The 27,715-nt window shown below is 38.2% G+C and overlaps 1 protein-coding gene across 1 annotated transcript in view; it reads right to left on the reverse strand.

Annotated features, from left to right (window-relative positions):
• Positions 1–6,508: 6,508 nt before the first annotated feature.
• The window catches only part of PLCXD3 (phosphatidylinositol specific phospholipase C X domain containing 3), a 151,678-nt gene continuing 130,471 nt past the window's right edge, over positions 6,509–27,715 (reverse strand). The window contains exon 3 of the mRNA XM_019629327.1: positions 6,509–13,170. Coding sequence (XP_019484872.1) covers positions 13,017–13,170 — 154 coding nt within the window. The 3' untranslated portion in view covers positions 6,509–13,016. The remainder of the gene's footprint in view (positions 13,171–27,715) is intronic.

The following is a 27,715-nucleotide window of genomic DNA, read 5'->3' on the forward strand; positions in this document are numbered from 1 at the left end:
TTCTTTCACTTTCACAGAAGAAGGCTCTTCTGACCCCTCTTTACTGTATCTTCACTCCATCTTTCACCACCCCCCAACGCAATCCTTCTAAATATCAATTAGTCTTTTGCTTAACAATCGTCGTTGTCTCCTATGTGAGAGCTCCGCCATCTGCATACCTTTGAACCAGGCCAACTCATCCATGTCCTAGCCTGAGGCCAGTTAAGCCAATCTTTGGTTCTCCAGGCCCAGGGACCCTTGGTTTTAATTTACACTTGCATTTTGCTGTCTGCCTATTCCTGGAACCATTTGCCTTGTGACACTCTTGATTCCATCAACAGTGCTCACTCCTCACAATTGAAAGAATTGGTTTTCTTAATGTTGAACAGTTGTGTTCTCTTTTGACCATGATTTGTAGTAATCCTGTGGTTACTCAGGTAGCCATTATACTTAGTGGATATCCTAGGTCTCATGATGGAATACGGCTCACTCCCTCTTGGGAATAGATCAGCTACTCCCTCATCACCTGCAGAATAAAACCCATGGCACAATACACAAAACCTCAATCCACCCTTCCAAAGTCTTCTCCCACCACTTCTCACTATACACCTTTATATCAGCCATGGGGCCCACCACAATCTTTCATTTTTCCATTCTTTTGCCATACCATGTGTTATGCTTGCAAAATCCTTCCACCATTTTTCATTTGGCACATTCATCCTTTAATATTATTATAAACACAAATATCACTATCCTCAACCAATTTAATTGATACTATCTACATGTTGCCATGGGAATGCATATTTACTTCTAGTATTTATGCTTTGTAACTGTTAGATGTTCATCTGTTTTTTCCCTACCACTTGATCTTCCACAATGAAAGAAACTAGTATTTTATTTATCTCTGTATCCTCAGATGTAGATACAACACAGAGTCTGTCAAATGATAGTTCCTCAACAAGTGTTTGTTGATTGAACAAATAATCTACAGTATATATTTGACCATATCTTGATTTTTACTTATATAGTCTAACAATTAAATGTTTTATGTATGAATTATTACCTTTGATTATTCATAAGCATGATGCATAGCAAGTATTTTTTAAATATCCTATATACCACCTAGGTCAGTGTTCAGAATTTATATTTGATAAACAATGTTTTCTTTCTTAATATTAGCCTCTGGTTTCTGTTTAATCTATATTGTGAAATCTTCATCTATGAATATGTCCTTTCATACTCAAAATTTTAGCCTATTTTTAGAGCAATAAATCTCTAAGAAATGTTATTTTACATCTTTATTTCCATTTTTTGATGGCTCAAATCTTATCCCAATAGAACTGAAAGAAGAAAGCCAGTCAGATGGTGGAGGATTAAGGTTGGTTAGGTCAATTAACTTGAAGGCCCACAAGAGGGAATACTTGTTACATTATTGGTGTCTCCTTTGGTCATGTCTGTGTCCTGATGTCATCATTCAATAAAGCCTTAATAATTTAGAGGGAGCTTTGTTTCAATTCAGACTTGTTGTTACATTTGTATCTTCAGCCAGTTCACCCAGCATCCTACTAAAGAGCTCTCCCCATCACACAAGTGTCTAAAATTCATTATGAACACAGTCTGAATCCATGATACATCTTTCCAAATGTGTGCATCTTGGAATTTCTTCCATTTTCATAATTAACACAACAATTTGTTGATTTTCTCAAGTTAAAAACATGGAAATAACATTGGACTCTCTTTCTTCTTGACCCCCATATTGAGTCAAATACTAAATCCTGTGTTTTCAAACCCACCGAATTTTATCCACCTCCATTGCCTTTATTCTAGTCCAAGCTATCATTATCTTTCTCCTGAATTCTTGCAAAATATTTTTATTTGGTCCTTCCAATGTATTTTCTACATAGCATCCAGTGAAATCTTTTAACAAACAAATATGATTACTTCACTCTCTTGCTTAATATCCTTTAATGGCAACAAATTGCCTTTAAATTATAGTCCAGAATGTGTCTCCCAGTCCATAAGACCTTGAATAACCTCTTTAGCTCCTTCTCAAGCTCCTCCCCCCTCAATTTTTGTGATCCATACTGGAATTCCCTTTGGCACCTGAACAATTCATTCTTCTACTTAATGATGCTACCCATGGTCTCCCTGAATCTTACTCTCTCTCCAACTAGCCAGCACCTATTTATCCTTTTGAACTCAAAGCATCACTTCTAGGAGCCTACTATAGCCCCTAGATGAAGTCAGGTGATTCTTTTGTATGTCCACTCACAACTCATGATTTTCACTTCATATATCATATCACATTTGTGATTATATAATCACATATGTGATTATTTGTGTAATAATTGGATTTCATTTTTCTGCTGTGATGTAAAAATTTCCCAGGGGGACAAGTATGCTTATACCTTGTTCACCTCTGTATTTATAAGATATAAGAGACTACCAAGAAAATGGAAGTTTTTAGTTAAAATATTAATTCAATGAATGAATGAATGTCTCTTCCTAATGAGAGTTTGGCTATTTATTGAGATTCTGAATTTTTCATTAGGCTTGGGTATACATCTTTATGGTTAAACTGATGAAAACAGGTGAAACATTGGACTACACATTATTCTTTTTTGACAAAATTGACTTCCTTTTAACTACCTTGGTAAAAAAACTCTTCACACTTGAAAACGGCATGTGCAAGAAGACAGGAGGCTCTATCAAGGGCTTCCCAACACAAGAAGTTTTGTGATTCTGAACTTGTGTTAGCTAATTGCCTAAGTTGACTCATCATTGGGGAGTCAGACATTGTCCTTTCGTTTAAGCACTTCAGTAAATATGTGTTTATATATTGTTGGGCAGATACAAGTTGTAGCTAATCAATGAGAGCCACCTACCTCTAAGCAGCTGTCAGTGGAAAATGCAGAGCAATCAAATCAAATCAATAATAATGACTCAGAGCAATTGCAGGAAGAGGTGATATAGTTAGACTTCATATTGCCTGGCCTGTTTCAGACCCCTTGGAATGTGTTTTTGGCTTAAATACAGTTATTGTAACCATGTTTTATTGGTAAGTATTTCAGGACTCTTGGGAATAGATTAGATTTTCCCCTTCTTTTCTTATGTCTTCTATTTTAGTGCAAAGAATATGAGCTTTGGAGTCAGACAGTTCTGGGTTAAAATGCTATTTACAAATTTCGCAATGCTTTGAACATTACTCTTCTTTGAGAGGTCCTGCTTGTTGTACTTCACAGCTGTCAAGGTAGAAATAAATAACATGGATAAAATACCGGGCAGATAATGAAAGCTGGGGAAAGGTCAGTTTTCTCTTCCAACACACCATCCCCTGATTTTCTCTTTCTCTCTTTTTTCTTACCCCAACTCTTTTGCCTTGGTTTTCCTGGTCTGTTAGGCTCTTGGTGGCTTGCTTTGATTTCCAGGATATTGGCTGGCTAGAATGTTGGCTTTCAGATTCTCCAGGATCCTGTAACTTAGGGCAATTTAAGCCTTCCTTAAGCTCATTGGTAACTAGTGTAAATTATACTTCTCTGTTTTACCTGATGAAGTGTCTGTTTTCATTAACTGAAGAGTTTAGATCTTTCTTCAGTATGCTATATGTCCACAGTTAATCCATTTCTAGTTGGATAATGTGAGTTTACTCGTAGAGTAACTGAGCTCTTCTAAAATCTTATTGGGTTGGTATAGTGGTGTAATTGTAGCAGGGAGGGAGGTAAATGTCAGAGGGAAAGCGAGGCAATTATAATGCAACCTAGTGAAAAATAATGAGATCTGTAGTAAAAGGACATGGGTAAAAACCACCCTTTGCTCATGAGCTATGTGAACTTGAATAGGTCATTTAAAATCTCTGAACTCCAGTTTCTTTATTTATAAAATAAGATATTTTTCTGGTAGGGTTTTGTGAGTATTAAGTGAGATAATGCATGTGTAAAGTTTATTTTAAGAGGGGAAGCATTCTAAATGTTGTAATTTATTTTTTCATAAGAGTGGGCAAAGTGTAGTTTTCAATAGAAGGCCTTTTTTGAGCATGCAAAGGAGGGACTGACTATGCATCTGGGAAAGGATAGAATGAAGGATAACCAACGGAAGCAGAGGGTGAAGAAGGAGGTCAATATTTGTTCACTCCTTAGAATTTCCTGGGGCATAAAAATTCTAACTCATACTTCTCTGGTAGATGCCCTGGAGGGAAGGAAGAAAAGTATGGACACCGCTTGTGTCATAAAAACAAACAAATAAACAAACAAAAAGAAAAACCAGAATCCCCTGGATGCCTACCAGCGCTAATTGGTTCTGTTTCTTCTCAAGCAGGGAAAGAAGCCCTGCCTGACTCCTCATCCACAGAACTGATCTGGCATCTACTGAACCACTGGGATTGGACGTGAAGGTGGATGAGTTGTTGCTAGAAAGATTTGAAATGATTGAATCAGAGGCCCCTCTCAGTCCCTTCCCAAGTGGCCCACGGAAAACAGGAATTGATGGGGCAGAGTCCTTTACCTCCCCGGGTTCTGCTCTCTGTGATACCCCTCCCTGAATTCTTTCTCATCTCCTCTGGAATTCGGAAGGGAAGTCAAAGCAGTTAAGGCCTACCCGATGAGTAAATAAAGGCAATGAATGCCCCCTACGCATGACTTCCAAAAGTTTTGGAAGAGCCTTTGTATGGGCACACATCTGTATTTGTACTTGACTAGAGAACCTTCTCACACCTTCCAGTAACAGAGCTTTGTTTTTCCTTGTAAGTCACCAGTTCTCCATTCTCAGCCCATTCTCATGTGTTCAGTGCTTGATTGAGAAACTCACTTCAGGACCACGCAGACCAGCGAGACTCAAGTCTGCTTCTTGGTTGAAACTATTGGGAAAAAGAAGTACTCTTTGGACATCTTCACCCAGTGCAGGAAAATCCTACTTAAATATAACCAATACAGAGGAAAGTAAAATTGAGTGATGGAGAAAAATCAAACCCTGATGATATTATTTGAGGTCCCAGATCAGGTTATCCCCAAAGCTGCTTCATTTTCAGTTTCAATTAGCATTGGAAAGTGTGCCCATCCCCAACTTTTTGGCTTAGATTGAGTTGGATTTTTATCACTTACAACTGAGAAGATAAAAATTAGCTTGGATTGGCAGAGGAGGATTGTCACTTTGAGGAGTAAAAAGTATAACTAGTGCACTGTGTTGTACACCTGAAACTAATTAAAAAAAAATTAGTTTGGACTGAGAAAGTACAATCTGCTTGGCTATGCGTCAGGCTGGAAAACCAGGCATAGATAAAGCCAGCTTTATAAAGTGTACAGGAAAAACTTTTTGTCCCAAGGACACACTGCAGCTCTAACATGTCATACTAACCCCCTCCTTGAGGGACTCTGGCTACTTGAAATAATATCAGTAAGAATGAAACGTCCCACTCTTACACGCAGGATCTAAGTCACTTTGACAGAGGAAAATCAGCCGCAGTTCACAACCTGGGAGCAGAGCTTCCGATAAGGGGATTCTGCACGCCACATTCCACAGCGGCATTAACTTTGTAGGGGCCAAAGGAAACCGGGCCTTGGGTCTGCTTTTCAGTCCAGATCCTTGACACAGCCCAACTTTGCTTTGAGCCTATCCAAATAGTATTGCACTTAAATTTTATCTAAACTCCCCCGTTTCACAGAACTCTGTAACTACCCCATGTTTTCCTGCTTAGTGAGATGCCCATGTTTCATCTTCTGTGTGGCCTCGTTCGTAGCAATGGGCAAGTAAACTTGATTTCACCAGACCACAGGTAGTTACTGGTGGTTTTAGGTTGACGAGGTTTGGGAAAAAAAAAAAAAGTGATGACACCCTTATTTCCTATAATAAGTCCTCCACTCAAATTGGTTTTATATTTAAAGGGCTGGTCATTTATTCTTTGCCCAAAATAAATCTCATCAAAAAGTCAAGACATTGTAGCAGTTTCTTCAAAGTTGGGCTACATAGCCTCGCTACTTAAAGTGGGATGCCTGCACCGCTAGCAGCAGAACCTGGGGCTCCATCCCTTACTTGCTGAACCGGAATCTGCATTTTATTAAGATCCTGGTAATTGTATGCACAGTAACATTTGAGAAGTGACGCTCCAGGAAGTTCTAGGAGTTTCTATAAGGCTCACCAAGAAAACTTGTAGATAGGAAAGGGGGACACAAAGTTATTGGCCTTACTCTTATGAAAACCGTCTTCTAATATATTGTCTTGTTAGTTTCACTTTTCTGTAAATACTTGTTTAAAGTAAGAAGCATTTGAAAACCATGGTCTTAAGCCCTGTTCATACTTCATTGTGAATGAGTTCTTCAGATTCTGAGGGAATAGGTTTTGTTTCGTGTGGATAGGGGAAGGGAGAATCCTGCTAAGGGGAATCTGGGACCCTGAACACAAAGTCCCCTCCGCAATGTTGTCATTTGTCCTTGTATGGAGATGGCTGCTAGCAGGGGCTGCTAGTATTTTTAGTCCTATTTAAGAGACCCACTTTTGTGCTTATAATGAAGCACCGATAAACATGAAAAAAAAAAGATAACTGGTACCAGGACTTTATTAGGCATTTCACTGGATACAAAGAAACTTTTTTTTTTACATTAAGAACACAGTCTTATCAAAAAAAGTCACATTTGTTTAACAGAACTGTAGGTACGTTCTTTACACCACATTTATTAAAGTATCAATGACCAGATCCTAAAAAGAGAAGGCACAGATCTGTCTCCCTCTGGTGAATTTCTGGTGTCTAATGAAAGAAATGTCACCAGCTCCACAAATCCCCATCCTTTAGAAATGAAGCAAATCAACACAAATGTGTTCAAGTGGGGGCCATGGGATGGAAACATAATAGTAAGGGATTTGGATTTTCTTATCACCTACAGGAATTTTAAGAGAGGAGGTAGGCACCAAAAATGTTCCAAAACTCCACCCACATTGAGATTATGTCAAGGATTCACTGTTGGATGCAACAATATTTGAAAACTCTAATTTAGAAATTCCACCATGGTTTTTTATTTTCTGCAAACTGTTCTGGAAACTGGCCTTCACTCTCCCTGTTCTTACTCTGGGGTGTCTTGCATTGTCAGCTCCTCAGAAAAGGTGCTGGCTATTATAATTTGCTTTGGCAAGTCTCTCTGTCAGGAGCTACCATTGTCAGGGTCCATGTTGTATCCCCTACCTGCTGCCCAACTCCCACCCAGTCTCTTGAGGACTCACCGACAGGGCTGTGTCTATATCTCAGACTCCTCTGTTTTCTTCCAGCAGTCAAGAAAGTTCTTTTCAATGTCAATTTTTTCTACAATTCCATTGGGGACCAGCTCTAATATGATAAAGATAATTTGTGGTAAGATAATAATAAGGGGGAGTAATGGATTATTTTGTTACCTCTCTGAAAGAAATTGAATTTTGAAAGAGGTCTTGGTACTGAGTTAGAAGGTACTACTACTTTCCAGGGGACATTTTTCAAGTGTGGGTGTTTTTGGTTATCCCAATTTCCGGGGAATGCCTTTTAAGGGAGTAATGGAGGAGACACTGCACCTCACAATAGGCCAGTGGAGTGAAATTTTGAATGTGGCCTTAATCCTACAAAGGTATGTGCTTGATTATTCCATCTATATTTGAATTGGTCCTTCTTAAAGCATCTGTGGGACTTGGCATGGCTCAACATTTTCCTTCACGAACAGTATTTGGACTATTGATTTACATGAAGTATCTTAAAAGGGGGCATGGGAGGAGGTAGGATTTCACCCCTCGTAGGTATCCCAGCTGAAAAAGAGGGGCAAGATGGAGAGGGTTGCCAGATTAGAAAAAAAAATTACAGGACACCCAGTTAAATTCAATTTCAGATAAACAATGAATAATTATTTTAGCATGTCTCATGAAATATTTGGGAAATTCTTATACTGAAAAAAGTATCCATTGTTTCTCTGAAACTTGAATTTCACTGGTGTTCTGTATTTTATCTGGCAATGCTAAATATGGAAAAGAAGTAATTAGGCTGAAGGAAGAGAGGAAATAGGAAGATTGATTAATAGTCCATCCCCAGATCCCAGGCCCAAGGAAGATTACAGAGTTTTTCTTCAAGCATGACAACCTGTGCAGATCCTCGAATTAGTCATGAGTTTTCTATTGCTAGACTACACATAGGCAGGTTCCAAAAGTGTAAGAGTGTCACATGCTTGTTTTTTGGGAAGGGAACCACGCAGGAACCCCCTAATGTTGATGGGTCTTTAGCGACTCTTACAGAGCCAAGGTAGTTCGTCTTAGCTGAGAAGATACCATTTTCAAACAGTAATGGTTTGGAGAAAGGGCCTTTCATGGAAAACTTATCCTTATAGGCAAAATGAGATAATATTTGGAAGAACAACTTTAGAGGTGAACTGGTTGTTGCTGATGGAAACAAATGTGAATTTAGTCTCCCTGTATGATAATGAATTTAACAAATTGACCTTTGAAATTTTGGAGAAGCATGGGGAGCCCCACAAGCTGAACTGTTGTTTGTGCTTTGTGGGAACTCAAATAACTTCTAAAGCACATTCCTCATATGATTTTTTTAAATGTCATTTTTAACTACGACATAATGTCTCTTCAAATTTTAATCCTAAATTGCAACAGTAAAAAAATGACAATGCATTAAGGCTGGTCATAATGTGCCCTTTTTCTTTAGGATAAGTTTGATTTTTTTAAATAAGATACAATATACTTTTAATAAGATACATATACCACATACAAGTACATACTTTTGACTAATACAAATACACATTTAGAACTAATACCTACAAAATAGTCTCACAAATGAAATGAAAATTACACAATTTTCAACATAATCAACACATTTTACAAATTCTACAGAACATTTTATCATTGTCATTGGGAAAACAACAAGTTAGAGCGTTATTTAAAACTGCATGTAACACAGGTGCCACCAATAAGTTATGGCAAATATAGCATTTACACCATTGTGTCATTGAAATCTAGTTGAAAAGACTAAAGTGCTGTAAAATAAAATACTTTCACAAACCTTGTTTAGCATATCCTGAGAGACACTGTGCATTGTTTTCTATCAGCAGTTCAAAATGTGAGCACTCTACCTAGGGAGCTCTCATTTGGACGAGTGACTAAAAGTTAGAAGATTGTGTCATTGGATCTGTAAAACCACAGAACTGAAAAACTCATGACAACATGCGTTTCCTGAGACTTCCAACTTCCCAGTCTAGAATCCCAACAGGGGAGAACCTGAACAAGTAACCCTGGCTAAAACACATCAGAACCTCAAAGAACTTAAAATAAGTTTAAGTGAAGATGAGGGTTTGTTTGTTTGCAATTTATATTTGAGTCCATCTTCAATTCTCCAGCTTGAAGTGTAATTGATAATGTAGTTAGACTATCACTGCTAGACATTTCTTATTTATGATGGTTTTTCTAGTGATTTTTCCCTTCTTAAATGTTTAAATATTTGAATTATGTTTATGCCTACTAACATAGGAGATACTGATATTAAGAATTAAAATGGCAATAGAATTAGGCTGAGTGATTAGAGTGAAGTTTCAACTTGATAATGTGTGTGTGGCAGATGTGCATGGTGTGCGTCTGTGTGTGTATGTGTGTGTGTTTGCATGTGTGTAGGCACATAGGCGCATACATGCCAGACACTTTATGTACTAATATAATACATTCACTGTTAGGTGGCGCTCCATGAAAAGTGACATTTCCTAATATGGCTGAAAGTGAATATTGAGGTCATCATACAGAATATCCTAAGGCTTTTAAAAGATGCCTCCTCGTTCTCCGCATTCGTATGATTGTATCTAATAAGGGAGACATAAATGATAATGGCAGGAGCATTCCTTTTTGGTCCTTCAAAATTACAGACAGGCAAGCAAACCAAAAAAATTAAACTCTGCGCATTTTCCCTCATCCCACCCATTCCTTCGACTTCCTGCTGTAGATTAGGTAAAAGTTGGATTTTGTTTCTGTTTTTTTGCCTTGCAGAATTTGTGACATAAAGTCTGAAGAAACAAGCAAAACAGAAAGTGCACCAAGATGTATCTCCTACCACCTTGGGGCCTGTGTATAGCCCTTGTGCTCCTAGCTCTCGGGGGAGACAATGACCAGCTAAGACAAAGAAGCATAGGCTGAGGCTAAGTCCTGATTGCGTATCACTAGTCCTCACCCCCATCTTTTTATTTAAGGCTCACAGCCTGCTCCTTAGTGTACTCCAGGGCAGGTCCAATGAACAGAAGACAGTCAAAGGCACCTTCTCTCTATTCCCCTTTTAAAGGAATCCCTCCTAGTGAACTCTCTCTCCAGTTGGAAGACCCACAGTTCACTTCTACCTACTCTTCCCTTTAGAAATTAAGGCAAGTCCATTTACTCTTAGGGCCTGCTACATAGGTACAGTAGGTCCACGTGAGAACAATAACATTGGCTCTAAAGTACCTGATGTCAAACAAGGTTTCTGTGTGCATATCATTAATAACAATAGAAAGCTTTCTCCGGTTAAGAAATTGCACAATTAGTCTAATCCGTCAGCATGTTTGTTTGTTTTTTCCAGCACCCAAATGATAAATGCGGCAAAGCTAATTCAAGCAAACTTCATAAGAAAGCATCTAGGTTCAAGAAAATACAACATAGTTATCTCTATAGTTTATTATTCATTAATATGTTGAAAGATCTGTTTTCTATTATATTTATAAGTTAAATTTTGTGTCACTTCAAGTGTGCTTGGCTAAAGATCCTCCTGAGGAATGAATAATGAAGAGTCAGAGAGAAAATCTGCCCAAAAAGCAAATTTACAGGACATCAATTTTAATAATCCATAACCCTTTAAAAAGGATTCATATTCAATTGCACATAAAGAGCAAGTGAAAGAGATAGAAAGACAATAAAACCACAAAGCAGAAAGAAAACTATATTTGTAAATAATTTAGTCCTAAGCTAGATGATTTTTACAAAAATATTTTAATACGATCAGCTACTCTATTTTCAAATGTCTGATCACTCTTTTTCATACACTGTACAGGGTTTAAGTCTTAAAATCAAACTATTTAATAATATCAATGTTTTCACTTGAAAAGAAGAATGTGTCCATCCATGTCTGTGTGTGTATTTGTATCTGTCGGCCTGCACAGAGTGGGTATGTATTGGTATTTTGGGTCTGGTGAGCCATATACACACAATTGGAAGGTAGAAAATATCTGTTGCATGTATATACATGCTACTTGGTTTACCACACATACCTACAAACTCTTCAGTATAAACAATTTCTCTTCCCTTGCAGTTGTTACTAAATACTATTTTTCTGATAATTAGTATTTATAATCTTATAATTAACTGTTGATTATTTGTAATCTTGACTTACGTAATCTTGGAATAAACTCCCTTTCCTAGGTCTAAGAGATTTAACCACATGTCTTACATTTAGATGAACTAAAAGCTGAGGGCATGCTTTTGTTTCTTTACTGTCCCACTTTAAGTGGACTGTTTCCCAGGAAACTATTGAAGTATGGTTATTTCTAAACATGAGGATAAAATAATGCACAATCATAAGAATTTGAGCAAATTTTATAAATTTTTATATATGTTCTCACGATATTCCTTGCAGCAAGTAAGTAAGGGTTATTGTGCTCTTTAAGATTATTTCTGAATTGTCAGATATCACAAAGACAACAAGGAGGAAGCAATACTCAAAGTTGCATTATCTGGGGCCGGCCGAGTGGCTCAGTTGGTTAAGAGCTCGCTCAAGAGTTTGAGCTCTGAGCAACAGCGGTTCATTATCATTTGTCTTCCCTGTAGACCTGGTCTGTCAAAGGCTGGACCACAGAAACTTTTGCCTCTGCCTCATTCTTGACCCCACGGTAGGAAGGAAACCAGAAGGGATGACTCAGTGCCCATTTTCTGCAAGTCTGCCCAGATTACATGTATTTAAGAATCTTCTAAAGAAGGTTCATGGATCATTGATATTTCCTGGACATAGTTTCAAAAATATTGCTCTGGCTCCTTTTGCCACCTTTCCTCTTTCTTCAACTTCAAGTAAAACACCTGAATTAAAGCTTCTTGAAATACACGTATGTTCCTCAAAATCTGGGATTCAGAATTATATATTTGGAAATCCTAATTTATAGGAAAGCTTGCACAATCTTTTATTTCTTTTCTTGCTTTTGGTTTTAAATCAAGAGAATTCTTAGGAGAGCTTTTGTAAGTGCTCTTTTCAGAGTTCTCTGATTTTAACACACTTGTCACTTATAATTTTTCACTTACTGGGCATTTGCAGGGCAATATTATTTAAGAGATTCCTGAATTAAAATAGCAACCATCTCTTCCCCCTCCCCCATTTTTCACTATGGAGTTGGCACTAATAGTTCTTCCAAAGAAGTGCTTACTCTATATTTATAGCTGCCTTAAACAGAAATACTGTGAAACACTATTATTTCTATATAACACAAAAATCACTATTATGTCCTCCAATATTACTGACACAGGGAAACTGATTTGATGCATATTTTCTATGACAAAAAATATAGCGATGATTGCCCAGTGGCAGATGACTGCAGACTATTATACCAAATCTCACACAACAAATAAATTTCAGTACAACAATGTAATACACACTCTGTTGGGCATTCAATTGTTTTGAGTCCCATACAGTATCTGATGAAAAAGAGCAAGCGAGAGGGGGAGCAGAAAGGTTCAGTTAGAGGATATAGAAAGTGTAGGAGCCCTAGGTTGAAATCAGAAACACGATCAAATAAACACCCATGAATTATACGTTACAAAGACTAATTTTGAAAAACAAAATTCACTGGTCTTTTTCTTTAAATCTCTAACACTAGAAGTAGATTTTACTCATCAAAGAGAAATGAAATATTTATACTAATGAAGACTACGATAGTAATCACGCAAGAAATGCATTCCCCCTTTTCCCACCCACTACCAGCCCTAATCCCCTCAGAGACTCTGTGGAATAGGAAGATCAGAGTGTTTATAGATAATATGCCTAGTACAATGAGTCTTCCCTATCTTATTCATGGATGCTCAACATGGTACTATCAAGTGTTGGCTTCTCCTTCATCGAAGACATAGTTGAGCTTTATGACAGTGCTGATGAAATCACCGAGTTCCACAAAATCGGCAGTGACAATATTGATGCCACTCTCTCCTGGCTTCTGAGTGCGGACCCACTGCATCATGGCGGGAAGAGCTCTAAGAAAGGAAAGAAAAAGAGAAGTCACAGAGGGCAAGATATGGTTTTTCAAGCTCATAATTCCCAGGCTTCCCTTTAGTTTCTTACCTTATTAAAATAAATGCCCCAATTATAGAATGGAGGAAAATGGCCAAATGTACAATGGTAAATCCTCAACCTTTACAGAGACTCTACAGGAGAAGAAGTGTTCACCATATTGATCTATGTTGGTCTCTGCATCTTTGGAGATCTCAGATGCTGTGAGAGCTTACAGTGAAGCTTCACCACAAAGAAAACACCATTCTCACACTTGTATTCTGGACTGGCATGGTGTGATTGCAAACTCTGCAAAGCCATGGGGTGGTAATACATGCACTTAGCAGACATTTATTAAACACCTACTATTTTCAGGAAACGAGCTAGATATTGTAAGTAGATATAGGAGGAAAATCCCTGCATCCAAAGAGTTCACAATTTAGTAGTGGGCAGTTGGACAAGAAAGAAAATTTTAATATAGTACAATCAGGGCCCATTCCTTTAAACACATTTACAGAGCACCTATGATATTCCATTGAAGGCACTTGGAAAACTTGAATGAACAAAACTGACAGAAATATTCACTCTTGTGGGGCTTACGTTCTAATAAGGAGAGACAGTAATTAAAAATAATCATAAGTAAATTATATCATTTTACAGGAGGGAATCAGTGCTATAAAAATGGAGCCAAATAAGGAGTATAAGAGTGTGCAGGTAGAGACGAGTGGTGCAAATTGCAACTTAAAATAGGATGATTTAGTAGGTCTCACTGATGAGGGGACATTTGTGCAAAGTTTGGAAGGAGACAAGCAAGTTAGTCATGTGCACTTCTAGGGGAAGCATTTCAGCTACAGCCATGCCCTAAAGTGGTAGCAAGCTGAAGCTTGGAGAAAGGGGAGAGGAGTAAGAGATAAAGTCAGAGGGATATGAGGAGAGGGGGCAGATTGTGTAGGGCCCGGTAGATTAGAATACTACAAGGGTTTTGAGGCTTACTCTGAGTGAAATGCGGGAGTGTCTGGAAGACTCTGAGCAGAAGAGTGGTGTGATCTGACTTTCATTATAGAAGATGATTCATTACCATGGCAGCATAGAGGTTCAGTCACCTAGCCTAGCCTGGGAAGTCAGGGGAAACTTTTCAGAAGGCTCCCTGAATGTGGAGCAATTAGGAAGATTTGTCTGAGTAAAGGTGAGAATGGGGGATAAAGGATGATGTCATGAATTTTCAAGAAGAAGAAATACCATTTCTTCATTGACAGAAGTATGGTGTGTGCTTAGGAGTAGAAGACGCAAACATGCAGATACAGGTGATCTTAATAATGACGTGCAATGTCCTAAGACAGAACCCTGGAGTGAAATCTGTGACTTGAGGGAGCAGGAGAGAAGGATTCCATGACAAAGGGATAAGCAAACTGGGACCTGAGAGGTGACAGTACAGTGATAAAGAAAGTATGAGGAAACACTGGTGAACATTAAATTCTTGGATGAGATGGAAAGGGAAAGAGAGAGAGAAGGGGAGGGGGGAAGAAAGAATGATGTGGTTAGGACTCTTGAAGAAGTTACATCACAAAATATAAGAAAGTCTTAAAAACGTTGAAGTGATCAGACAAAACCAGGTGATAGAGTGCTTTCAGAAATGTAGAACAACAGGGCCGGCCGAGTGGCGCGATGGTGAAGAACTGGCTTGGGATGCCAGAGGGCCCCGGTTCGGATCCCACATATGAGGGCCAGTGACACTGCCCTCCACAGCTAACATGCTGAACAACAGCTCAACCTGGAGCTGGGCTGTCGTGAGTCGCCGGCGACGGTGTAGGCTGCAGCCCCTGTGGCAGTGGGTTGCCATGGGCTACCGTGTGTAGCCAGCAGCCAGCGTGAGCGGCCATCAGCCGCAGTGAGCGGCTGTCCAGAGGCCGGCGACTGATCTGCCTCGCCTGGGAAGAGCGCAATGATGGTGCCAACTTGGGCCAGTGAAGCAACGTCCTCCACAACTAGACTGAAGAACAAAACGACAGCAACTTGTCTGTTCCCCTTCCCCCAATTCCCCAGCACTGTTCCCATCCCCCCAATTCCCCAATAAAAATGTAAAAAAAAAAAAAATTCTGATGCATGTTTTTCCAGATACACAATTTTCTGTTGGACACCAAGAGAAGAGGATCCTGTGGCTTCTAAAAGACTGTAGCATGGATATGAAGTGCCAATGCCTTCAGAAAATGAACTGGCAGGTGGAGAAATTTGGTCCTCACAGCAACAGTTTCAGAAGAGAATTCTGTCTTAAAATGAAAAATCTGGATCTCTATAGCACAGACACAAGTGTATTCAAGTTCATTAGAAAGACAGATGCTGTGGCAATGTGTGTGCAGCCATTGGGGTTTGCATTCCATTACTTTTTCTTCTGGAGTTGCTAGAGCAGATGATATAGCCCTGTCGTGAAGGTAGCAGACCTTGGCGTTTTAGAAAAGGCAGACACTCTTTTGAAAAGAGTAACAGATAGAATAGTTGTTCAACAGATAAACTGGTACTCAGCTTGAGAGGTGAGAGGTGGAGTGAATAGGGTGAAGCTGAGGCCAGTGCTGATTCTGTATTAATCTTAACTGAGTACCTGGTTCACCAGATCCTGAGGTACCAGGATACTAGGTCATGGAAGGTTCCTGAGCAACCAAATTCCCATCTTAGAACAATGATCATCACAGAAACTGTTCCTCAGATGCCCTCTCCTACTCTAAGATTAGAATTCATGGGCCTGAAGTTAGAACAAAGTTATCCCCATGGAGAGATGTTAGGAGAACACAAGAGTCTTCTCTGTTTCTCTCTAAAACAGATTGCTTTGAGGATTGATGAAACATCCTTTTAGCTTGTAGTCCTCGCATGAAATATGTTTTACATTTAAAATACCATTTATTCGAGTAATGGGAACAGTTCTATTTTTCTGTTTAGATATGTTTTCCTAAAGTTAATACGAGACCTAAGAAAAAAAACACTCAATAATGCCAAATTGAATCTCAAATACTTAGACAGTCTTAAGTAGAATTATGTTAAACAAAAACACTCAATATACTGGATTAAGACTAGCAAATGCTGCTCAAGTTACAGTAATTATTTAGAAAAGCATTTTAAAAACCCTTTTCATTATTGACCTCCCCCCCCATGGAGCCTTTTAAAATATTTTTCCCTACTCACCCTCATCTTTCATGAAAATTTAATACTACAGATAGACTGTATATCTGTTTATGTACTGTTTGCATTTATTTGCTGTAGATAAAAAGAGTAATTATTTTATTTGCCCTCCCAATTTTTAACCCTTTGGGGGTAATATTGAAACTGAGAATGCATGATTTATGGCTAATTGAAATTTCCAATCATACTTAGTGTTGGGCAGATACATAATTAGAGTGAATTAAAAAACCTACTCTGGTAGTAATAAGATAGTGACTCAACGTAACAATTTTCTTGCTATAAGACAAAGTAGTTAAACTTTAATTTAAAGAATCACATTCATTCATTCATTCATTCATTCATCAGCAAAGATGAATCATTGCACATTCATGGCAGACAATGCTTTAGTTACAGCTCCCTAGATCCATCCTCAAGTTTAGACCTTCTCCATCTCTCTTGGAGAAATTGTGTCATCGCTCTGCCCCCACCCTCCTTTTTGTGCCTTTTCTACACTACAGTGAGAATAACGTTTCTCTCATCTGAGTGTATTATTATGTTACACAAACAACCGCAAAGTCTTCTCTCACAGGATACACCCAGCTCTTTAGCGGTGCAGATGAGACCCTCCATACCTTCCTCACATCATCCGCCACACACACTCCTCTCAGCCTCCTTCATTTGTTGCTACTTCCTATGTGCTAATTTGTTCTCTAGTAATACTGACATGCTTATTTCCCCCCCAAACACAACCTGTGGTTCCTGCCTCAGTACTTTTTCAGGCCTTTCCTCTATATGAAATACTACTCCTTCTTCCAGTACTGTTTCTGGTCTAATTTCTGCTTGCCCTTCCAGATTTGGCTCAGGTATTACCTCAATCCCTCCTGTCCAAATCTGGTTGATGAACCCTTTTCTTTATGCATTATATTCCTTAAGCATAGTTCTATGACTGTGTATTCACATAGCATTGAGATTATCCACTTCCATGCCTATTTCTATCAGTGACTATACAGTTCACAAAAACCAAAAATCATATCATAGCCATCAATACATCCCCTGTACCTACTACAATCTTCGGAACCCAAAAGGAAAATAACACATTTGCTGAACTAACAACCTAAATGGATGTGAACCAGTCATGACAATACACTATGGTACAACAATCATGGGCACAGGATTCCATGGGAGCATGGTAGGTGAAATAATTTATTACACTTAGGAGAAATTAAGGAGGAATTTAAGGAACACATCACAAAACAGGTGAAATTCGAGTTTAGTTATGGCTCTTTAGATAAAGAAGGAAGTTATTTCAAGAAAATAGAGCAGCACATGCAAAACATATGGACTATACAGTAAGTCTCCAGAATATACTTATCTTGCAAACTGAAACTTTGTACTTTTTACCATTCCCTTCCCATTTCTTCCCTTATTCAGTCCCAGGCAACCACCATTCTATTCTTCGCTTCTCTGAGTCTATTTTTGATTCCTCATATAAGTGATATCATACAGTATTTGTCTTTCTGTGTCTGTATTATTTCACTTAGCATAATGTCCTCCTCACAGTACTGTACTGTATACTAAAATTGACTAAGAGGGCAGATCCTATGTTAAGTGTTCTTACATTACACACATAAAAATTAATAAAAATGATAAAGGAGGTGGGAAAAAACTTTGGAAGGTGATAGATCTGTTTCTGACCTTGATGGTGACACTTTCACAGTATATACTTACCTCCAAACTCATGGAGCTGTATACATTAAATATGTACAACTTTTTATATGTCAATCAGACCTCAATAAAACGGTTTAAAATAAAAGCATATGGGCATGAAAAAGATGATGTGATTAGGAAAGACCAAGTGACCAGAGAGTAGAGGCTGTGGAGGTATGGGGACAGTAGGAAGACTGACTGGACTAGTGAGGAGAAGGAAGGTGTTTTGGCCAGATCAGTAAGGACCTCCTTGGATAGCCTATGGTGTCAGAGCCTCATTCTGCACGCACTTAAAGCTTCGTCATTGACTTTGTCCAATTAAAGAAGAGTTCCTTGATTTCCCATGCAAAGAATCTAATATTAATTCCTTACAAAGTGTACCATCTAATGACACTAATACTTGTTTCTCTTCATATATAAAAAGCTCATAGTTTCTCTTTGAAAGTTCTCAAATTGCTATGAGACCCTAAAAAGCCTTCATTCATCATTCATTCAGTCATATTATATCCACTTTTACAGACAAAAAGTTACTAGCAGAAATTTTAATAATGTTCACTAACATTATGAAGAAAAATATTTTAAGTAAAGTTATGTAATATGAAGAGATTATTAAACTCCCTTTGAATTTATATATTAATATTTCAGTATCTATTTATGGAATGATCTCCTTTGGTATAGAAAAATGTGATTATACAAATATTGCAATGTTGCCTTATAAATGCCCACCTTTTTCTTAACCTCTCTTTTTCATCAGATGCTGATTTATAGTGTTTACTTGTGTGACCTCATTGACTACCAGGAGGATCATTTCAAGATAAATAAATATTTAAGTAAAATCATAAAACTGGTCTCTAACCTGGAGCCAGATTATCTCTACTGAAATCTAAGCTTCAGCATTTATTATGAGCAAGTCAGGTAACACTGTAAGCCTCGGTTTCACCATTTATTCAATACGCATAATAATGAAGATTAAAGTAGTTAGAGCATGTAACGTGATTAGATGAGCATTTAGCTCTGTAAGTGGTGTTGTACTGAATATCCACTGAGTGCAATACCCTCTCCAGGAGCTACGGAGTCTCAAAGAAGCCAGACAGTGGGAGATTCTGAGCAACACCCAGCCATTTGTGATGTAAAAGTGAGCCTGCTGGATTTCTTTTCAACTTTTACAATTCCAATCAAAGACAGAAAAGGGGTTGGGGGATGGGAGATGTCCTGTTGCTGTCAGGGCAAGACTGGTGATGAGGCTTCTGGGGGAAATACCCTTGGAAGGACTTTGTTCCTGGGCACATCGTAACATCCAAGTATGCTTTTCCCATCGTACATTCTAAATTGATGGTAAAAGAGCAGGTCCAGAACTAAAACTCGGTACTTAAAGCCTCAATGCCCTTCTCCGGAGTGTGGAACTCTCTTGAGGAAAGACATCTTCAAACAGAGTACAGGTTTCTTAGAAGAGAAACAGGCAAATCTACAGGAATCCGAAAATCTCTCTCCAAGGAAATAAAAGGAGGAGGAGATGGGGGACCCAGAAGTCTTCTGATGCGCTGGCTTTGAGGACTGGTTTTGAAAAGATAGAAAGGAAAAGATTTAGGAGTTAGAAGTGCTGAGTTCCATCACGCTCAATGTGCTGAACTTGACTTATGAATTCACATCAATCTCCTACTCAGAATGCTTCAGTCCTCTCTTGGCGCCTTTAGGATAAAAATAAAAATCCTTAACTGGCTTATAGGGCCCTGAACAATGGGCACTAGTGGCTCTTCCTGTGTCATCTCCGGTCGCTCTCCTCATCACTGAATTCTAGCCATATCCTCAGTCTTGCACATCTTGATCAGCCTAATTTTCTTCAGGAAACTTTGTAAATACTGTTGCTGTTATTGTTTGCTCTTTTTTTTTTTGGCCAACTCACTCATCTTTCAGATGATAGTTTAAATGTCACTTCTTCAAAACATTAGTCAGAATCATATTTATACTGATGTGTGATCAATATCTGTCTCCCCAAAAAGACTGCGATCTCTTTCAGGACAAGGACTGTCTGTTTTCACACTGTTGTGTCCCCAGAGCTTAGCATAGTGCCTGGCCTAGACTAAGTACTCAATAAATATTTGTTGAATAAATAAACAGGTTTTACTTTTAGAAACAAAAACTGTACTTCTAGAATAGAAGTATATGCAGTCACATAATTCATGAAAAGGCTACTCTGTTTTCTTCACTGTGGCTACTGCCATAGATTTTAGTTTGTGAATTCACTGCTATTTTTCTAAATAAAAGTGTTTTCTTTTAAACTAACTTGAATTATTTTAACTTTTCCTAACTTGGCAGGTATTACTTGCAAATTTTCAAATTGACCAGACAATCTGCAAAATGATTTTCACTATATTATACATATAGTGCCATAAGGTCCTGTGATAATGATAGCAGTAATCATCATCATGTTTGTAAAAATAGTTTATTAGGATTAAACTTAATCATCAGATTTCTTTAATTTAGTTATCACAGTATTATTAATTATGAATTATACTTATGTAATTTAATTAATTATTTAACTTATTTTTAACAATCCATGTCAAATTCGTGTTTAAGTGTGTGTGTGTATACATAATATTTTTACAACAAACACATTTTATATATGCTACTTCTCTAACTTCTCTAAATTGTTATGCTTTGTAGTTATGAATGGTAAATTTTGGATAATAAAACACTTGTGTCTTCTGGTGAATTGTATTTGAATGCATTTAANGTATTTTTTCAAGAATAAAACAAAACAATACAATAGGTGGTATATTATAGAGGTTAAAAATGAGGACTTTGGGGAAGATTGAATTCAAATACTGGTACTCTCAGTTATACTTGTGTTATTTTAGGCAGGTCACTTAACTTTTTATAGCTTTAATTTACTCACTCGTGAAGAAAATAAAAAGATTGAATTAATGTGAAGGTTAAATGGAATACCACACATATAAAATTGAACATAATACCTGAGAGATGAGAACTCAATAAATCTTAGCCTTTATTGCATTTTTAGTGTTAACGCTTAAAGTGCTTACCACATAGTAGATAGTAAATAAATGTTAGTTACCTTCATTTTTTCTGAGTTTTTGGTTACTTTTAGGCAAGTGACTGACAAAGTTACTCTAGGTATAGGTGTGTAGTGGCTGCCATGAATGAGTTGCTCAGAACCCCCCTTCCAGATTGAAGGCACTTACTTTTCCAGTGGCCAGGGGCGTTGTTGGCTGCCAGCTCTCAGCTGAAAGCCACCTCAAGGTTGCACACCCTTTTTAGGGACAACGTACATGCAATGATGATTAAAGGGTAAAAGGTCAAAGAAATTACCCTTGAGAAATATGCATGATTATGTTGGCCCACAGACATGCAAACTTTGGGGAGGAGGAGTGCATGAGTATGACATCACTTGCTTCAACTCTGAAAGTCCATCCCAGCTCCAGAGCTCCCTGTAGGCTTGACTGAGGCCTTGACTGAGGCATCACAACCCAACTTCTCCCTCTATCCAGTCCCGTTTTCTTCACTCTCACATAGGCATTGATCCCAAGAGAACTCGGAATAAAACTCCTGCACACAAATCTTAGCATCTCAGACTCTGTTTCTTGGGAAACCCAACCTACAAGGCTCCAGCTTAGAGGGCAGGACATCGTGTGATTGATAGTTTCTCCTTCACCCCCAGAAGGAATCAAAAGTGGCCTTTGGCAATTTTAATGAGATCAAGAAATTAAAACCACATTTCCATTTCCAAAATGCAAACATGTCACAGGCTGCTTTGAGGGTGGTGTTTTTGGTGTGTGGAGAAGGGGATCACCTGAGACAAACTGCACGTATGCTTAGTGCCATGTGCTGTGCAGACTCATGTGGGCACCTCCACTTCCTCTGGTAAAGCAAAAAGGCCCTCAAAATCAGACTACTTAAAAATGATGACCACACAGGCTTACTCCAGTGTTCTGTTAGGGTTTTCCTCTATATACCGTTAAGTTCTGAATAATGTATCAGAGGCTCAGAAAATCTAACCCTACTTCTAAAGAGAACATTTGTCATGGTCACTCTGATGGGAGACTTTTCCAGTCCAAACTGCCCAGCAGAAGCTGGGAGCATTTATTATATCATCACAGCCTTTCATGTATAGTACTCTGTGCAATTCCATTTCCCTAAAATGTTTTTTTTCAAAGCTGAGCGTGGTTATAGCTTCCATTATAGCAGTTCAATTTTTAAAAACCCAAATACAGAAATTTCACATTCCTGAGAGAAAATGCTAACAGGCAGAATGAACACAAACAGAATTTAATTTGATCATAATATCCCAGGTGCTAATGTGTTTGTGTGTCTGTGGGCCAATGTAATCACGCATAATTATCAGGGGTAATTTCTTTGGCCTTTTCCCCTTTAATCAGTGACAACTGCAGGTGCAAAGGGTAGAGGAATATGTCATCTGTTCTATGAGAGAATAATATTCATTATGCTGTTAATTCTGTAATTTCCTCCTGACAGAGGTCTTACAAAGTCAGAGTCTTTTAATAGTACCAAAAGAATACAAAATTTTAAGTCAATTCATCTGAGAAGAGTGTTTTCCATTGTATCATCTGTTGCTTATATCTTTGGGAAATTATGTTACCTGACATTTTTTAAATTGTCCACTTTAGCATTCTTTGACAACATGGAAAATTCCTAGGAACTTAATAACATGCAATCAATATCGCCAAACCATAGAGATATCATATGTGTGTCTTTTTTGATAATATAGCCTCCCTCTTCCTTGTACATTTCCTCCCTGCCACCTTTACAAAAGTGTCAGAATATAGCGGGTTTGAAAATGTCCTTAAGACATTTATAAATGGTGACCGCATCCTTTATAAAAGTGTTTCCTAAACTGAGTTCCATGGGACAATGAGATATTGAAAGATATTCCTAAGACAAATAAATATTCCTTTGGTCAAATACATTTAGGTAATGTTGAAGCCTCTTTGATGTTCACAGTACACATAATAGCATATTAAGCACATTATCATATTAAAGACATTAAGTTATTGAAATNCATTTTATATATGCTACTTCTCTAACTTCTCTAAATTGTTATGCTTTGTAGTTATGAATGGTAAATTTTGGATAATAAAACACTTGTGTCTTCTGGTGAATTGTATTTGAATGCATTTAATTTTCAATGAAATATTTCTTTTATTGAATGGAATAGAATCTTTAAAATCAATTCATTAATTTTTACAGAACTCTGATGCACTTGGGGATAGAGATTGCTATGAAAGTGTCAGAGTCTCCTTACCGCCTGTTCTAAAACCAGCTTTTGTTGATCTGCAAAGTTTAGAATAATAATCACAGGTCTTTCTTCCCCTGAACAACTGAGTCAGCCAGGAGCAAGTAACCAATTAAAATCAAGTCTGACATATTTTTAAATGTGATTTCCTGTCAATCTGGCTATTTCTGAAAGCTTGGAAATTTCATGTGAAAATGTAAAGAGGGAAAAGACAAAACAAAAAGAAACTCTTGCCCCAAAGGTTAGCATTTTATGCACTGAAGCATCCAGTGATAAAAAGCAGGGCCTCTGCATCTGTAGGTTTGAACCTTGGAAGGGGCTTCAAAATAACCTCAGATAAACAGATGGGTATGTCATAAATTGTAACTTCCATAAACACAAGGCTTATTTTTCACTAAACCTGTTTCTGTTCAGGAAGCAGCATAGCTGATTTATGTCTAATGAAAATAGCTAATTTAAAAAAAATGTATATTTTTTTCTGGTAAAATTGCATTTAGAGGAAGAATTAAGTCCTATGAAATATCTGTAAAGCAATGTCCTAAAACAAGCAACTCTGGAGATTTTTGAAGACCTGTGCTCTTCTAAATAGAAGACTAAAGCCCTCCTAGGTCTTCCCATAACCTGCACTATATACTTGCAGAACTAAATGATTGCACTATATAGGTGTAAACCAGAAAATAATGAAAGGCAACACTAAACATATATAGTCAATCTGAATTTTTCTCTTGGTGGCTGTGAAAGGAAGAAATCCCTCTCTCCTTGACTTTCCCGGACTCTCTGCTCAAATCAAGTTCAAACTCCATTCGTAGCTTGATAAAGACATCTGTTTAACAAATATTTATAAACACTTCTTCTGTGCTACACATTATTCTGTGAGCTGAGGTCATGATGGTGCTCAGAAGCAGACAGCCCTTGCTCTCCTGGTACATACAGTCTAGTAGGGGAGAGAGAAATTTATTAAAAAGAAAGAAAGAAACAAAAAGTTATCAATCAACTTTATTGGTGCTAAGAGAGAAGATGGTTGTGACTATAATAATGTATTTTGTTGTGTTATATTTATAATCTTGCAAAAATTATGCAAACCTTCTGAGTCCCGATTTCCCCTAATTATAAAATTAGGAATAATTACACTCTGGAGGTCGACACCCACACACGAGGTGATGATATCTATGAGGATATTATTCAAATGTAAGGTCCAGAGTTGTTCATAACTACTTAGCCCCAGTCACGAGTGCAGACATGTTCTGGGAGACACAAGGGCTGCCATGACACCAGAATACTGGGCACAGGGAATGACTAACCTTTGCCATCACCCTAACTGGACTAGCAGCTTTAGGTTGTCAAAGGGACAAATTCCAAGTCCTCAGGAGTACACAGGCGCTATTTCACCTCCTTCCCATGCCTAGCAGCCTGTTAGTTTATTTTATTTCCGTGTTTGTTTAACAAAAAGCAATGCAGTCAAATCAAAGCAAAAGACCCATCCCTTTCCTTTGATGATGGCAACAGGAGCCTTTTTTTATTGTGGCGTGGAATAAAACCGTTAAAAATCCATTTTCAATTAAAATAAGATCATATAAAACTGCAAGAAAAATGATGTTTAGACTTCATAAAATGTCCTGTGTCCTCAGGCTCATCATTTGCTCCCAGCCAACGTTTCAGAATAAGCCATAAACCCTGCAGGAGACACAATGTGAGCTCAGTCAGCCCTCTGACAAGGCCTCCTGCTGTGCAGACTGTTCTGTCTGCTTAATTGTGTAAGGGAGCAAAGGGAGAAAGAAAGCCTGGCAAATTCTAAACAAAGAGACCACTGGGTACATTAAGATTTAGATTGCCAGGAGGCAGACAATGGGTTTTCTTTCAAGGGGAGCCTGAATATAATGGACACTTCTGTGTGGGAACAAGTGTTCTCACCTCAGTCTCTACCTCAGTACCAAATAGCCCCTCACTCAGCCCATGTGATCTGGTCGGGAAATAGGGGTATTCAAGTTGGAAGCAATTTACTTTATTCAAAGCACCCAGTTTCTATGTGTTGGCATCTGCCCTTCCTTTCTCCTTTTTTGGAAAGATTTCCATTTGCTAAGAAAGAGCTGCTGCTAAACTTGTGCTGTAAAGGAATTTTACATTTTCTCAAGGACTACCTGGGCTTTTATCTCTTGGCTTTCAATGGGGTTCCTGGAACTAGGGATATCAATGGAACTAATGTTGAAAGCCAGGAGAGAAATCAGTCACCTGTGAACTGTGGTCACACAAGTTAACTGAAGTGCCACTTTTCTTTACTGTTGACAGGGTCATTTTATCAATTCAGTTTTAGTATTGACCTACCTATTGCTTATTGAAGTTCAAATAGAATTCTGTATGCCTTTGATTTTAACCATGGGGATGTAAGTTATTACTTATATACATTTATTAAGGGGAAAAGGGCTCTGTGAGAGAAAATGGTGTAAGAGGTCCTTGATGGTGAAATCCTGGCAACTGCTGGTCTCCATCACGTTCATATATTCCCTCATCACGTCAACAAATGTTTATTGAGTACTTACCAAGTGGCGGTTGTTGGGGCGGATACAGGGATGAATTAGACATGGCTCTTGCCTTAATTATGGGGCTAATTGAAGAATTACCTGAACTGCTACAAATAGAAATTACTCAATTGCTCTGAATAGCTTTGCCTGGAAACATTGGGAAATGGAGATGTCCATGAGGCCTCTTTTGGCTCATGAACTAGCTGCTGTCCTTTCTTGGCACACACTCCAACTCCAATGGAAATATTCCATGGACTCTTGTAAATTTATGAGGCTAAATAAAAACTACTCTCCAAGGACTCAAACGTTAAGTGAGTATTTATCGGGTTTTAATGGACTGCCTACAATCGATACAAGGGACAATTGAAAGAGTCAGAGCTTTAGAACAGACAGGGCCTTATCTGAGTTACTAATAACGCGTGACCTCAGGAGGGGACTTAACCTTCCAGTTGTTCATTTTCCTCATTGTAAATGGGATAATAATGGTACAATATCTCGTATTTTTTCAAGAATAAAACAAAACAATACAATAGGTGGTATATTATAGAGGTTAAAAATGAGGACTTTGGGGAAGATTGAATTCAAATACTGGTACTCTCAGTTATACTTGTGTTATTTTAGGCAGGTCACTTAACTTTTTATAGCTTTAATTTACTCACTCGTGAAGAAAATAAAAAGATTGAATTAATGTGAAGGTTAAATGGAATACCACACATATAAAATTGAACATAATACCTGAGAGATGAGAACTCAATAAATCTTAGCCTTTATTGCATTTTTAGTGTTAACGCTTAAAGTGCTTACCACATAGTAGATAGTAAATAAATGTTAGTTACCTTCATTTTTTCTGAGTTTTTGGTTACTTTTAGGCAAGTGACTGACAAAGTTACTCTAGGTATAGGTGTGTAGTGGCTGCCATGAATGAGTTGCTCAGAACCCCCCTTCCAGATTGAAGGCACTTACTTTTCCAGTGGCCAGGGGCGTTGTTGGCTGCCAGCTCTCAGCTGAAAGCCACCTCAAGGTTGCACACCCTTTTTAGGGACAACGTACATGCAATGATGATTAAAGGGTAAAAGGTCAAAGAAATTACCCTTGAGAAATATGCATGATTATGTTGGCCCACAGACACGCAAACTTTGGGGAGGAGGAGTGTATGAGTATGACATCACTTGCTTCAACTCTGAAAGTCCATCCCAGCTCCAGAGCTCCCTATAGGCTTGACTGAGGCCTTGACTGAGGCATCACGACCCAACTTCTCCCTCTATCCAGTCCCGTTTTCTTCACTCTCACATAGGCATTGATCCCAAGAGAACTCGGAATAAAACTCCTGCACACAAATCTTAGCATCTCAGACTCTGTTTCTTGGGAAACCCAACCTACAAGGCTCCAGCTTAGAGGGCAGGACATCGTGTGATTGATAGTTTCTCCTTCACCCCCAGAAGGAATCAAAAGTGGCCTTTGGCAATTTTAATGAGATCAAGAAATTAAAACCACATTTCCATTTCCAAAATGCAAACATGTCACAGGCTGCTTTGAGGGTGGTGTTTTTGGTGTGTGGAGAAGGGGATCACCTGAGACAAACTGCACGTATGCTTAGTGCCATGTGCTGTGCAGACTCATGTGGGCACCTCCACTTCCTCTGGTAAAGCAAAAAGGCCCTCAAAATCAGACTACTTAAAAACGATGACCACACAGGCTTACTCCAGTGTTCTGTTAGGGTTTTCCTCTATATACCGTTAAGTTCTGAATAATGTATCAGAGGCTCAGAAAATCTAACCCTACTTCTAAAGAGAACATTTGTCATGGTCACTCTGATGGGAGACTTTTCCAGTCCAAACTGCCCAGCAGAAGCTGGGAGCATTTATTATATCATCACAGCCTTTC

This window comes from Hipposideros armiger, unplaced genomic scaffold, assembly GCF_001890085.2.
Source record: "Hipposideros armiger isolate ML-2016 unplaced genomic scaffold, ASM189008v1 scaffold_838, whole genome shotgun sequence".
Taxonomy (NCBI): Eukaryota; Metazoa; Chordata; class Mammalia; order Chiroptera; family Hipposideridae; genus Hipposideros; species Hipposideros armiger.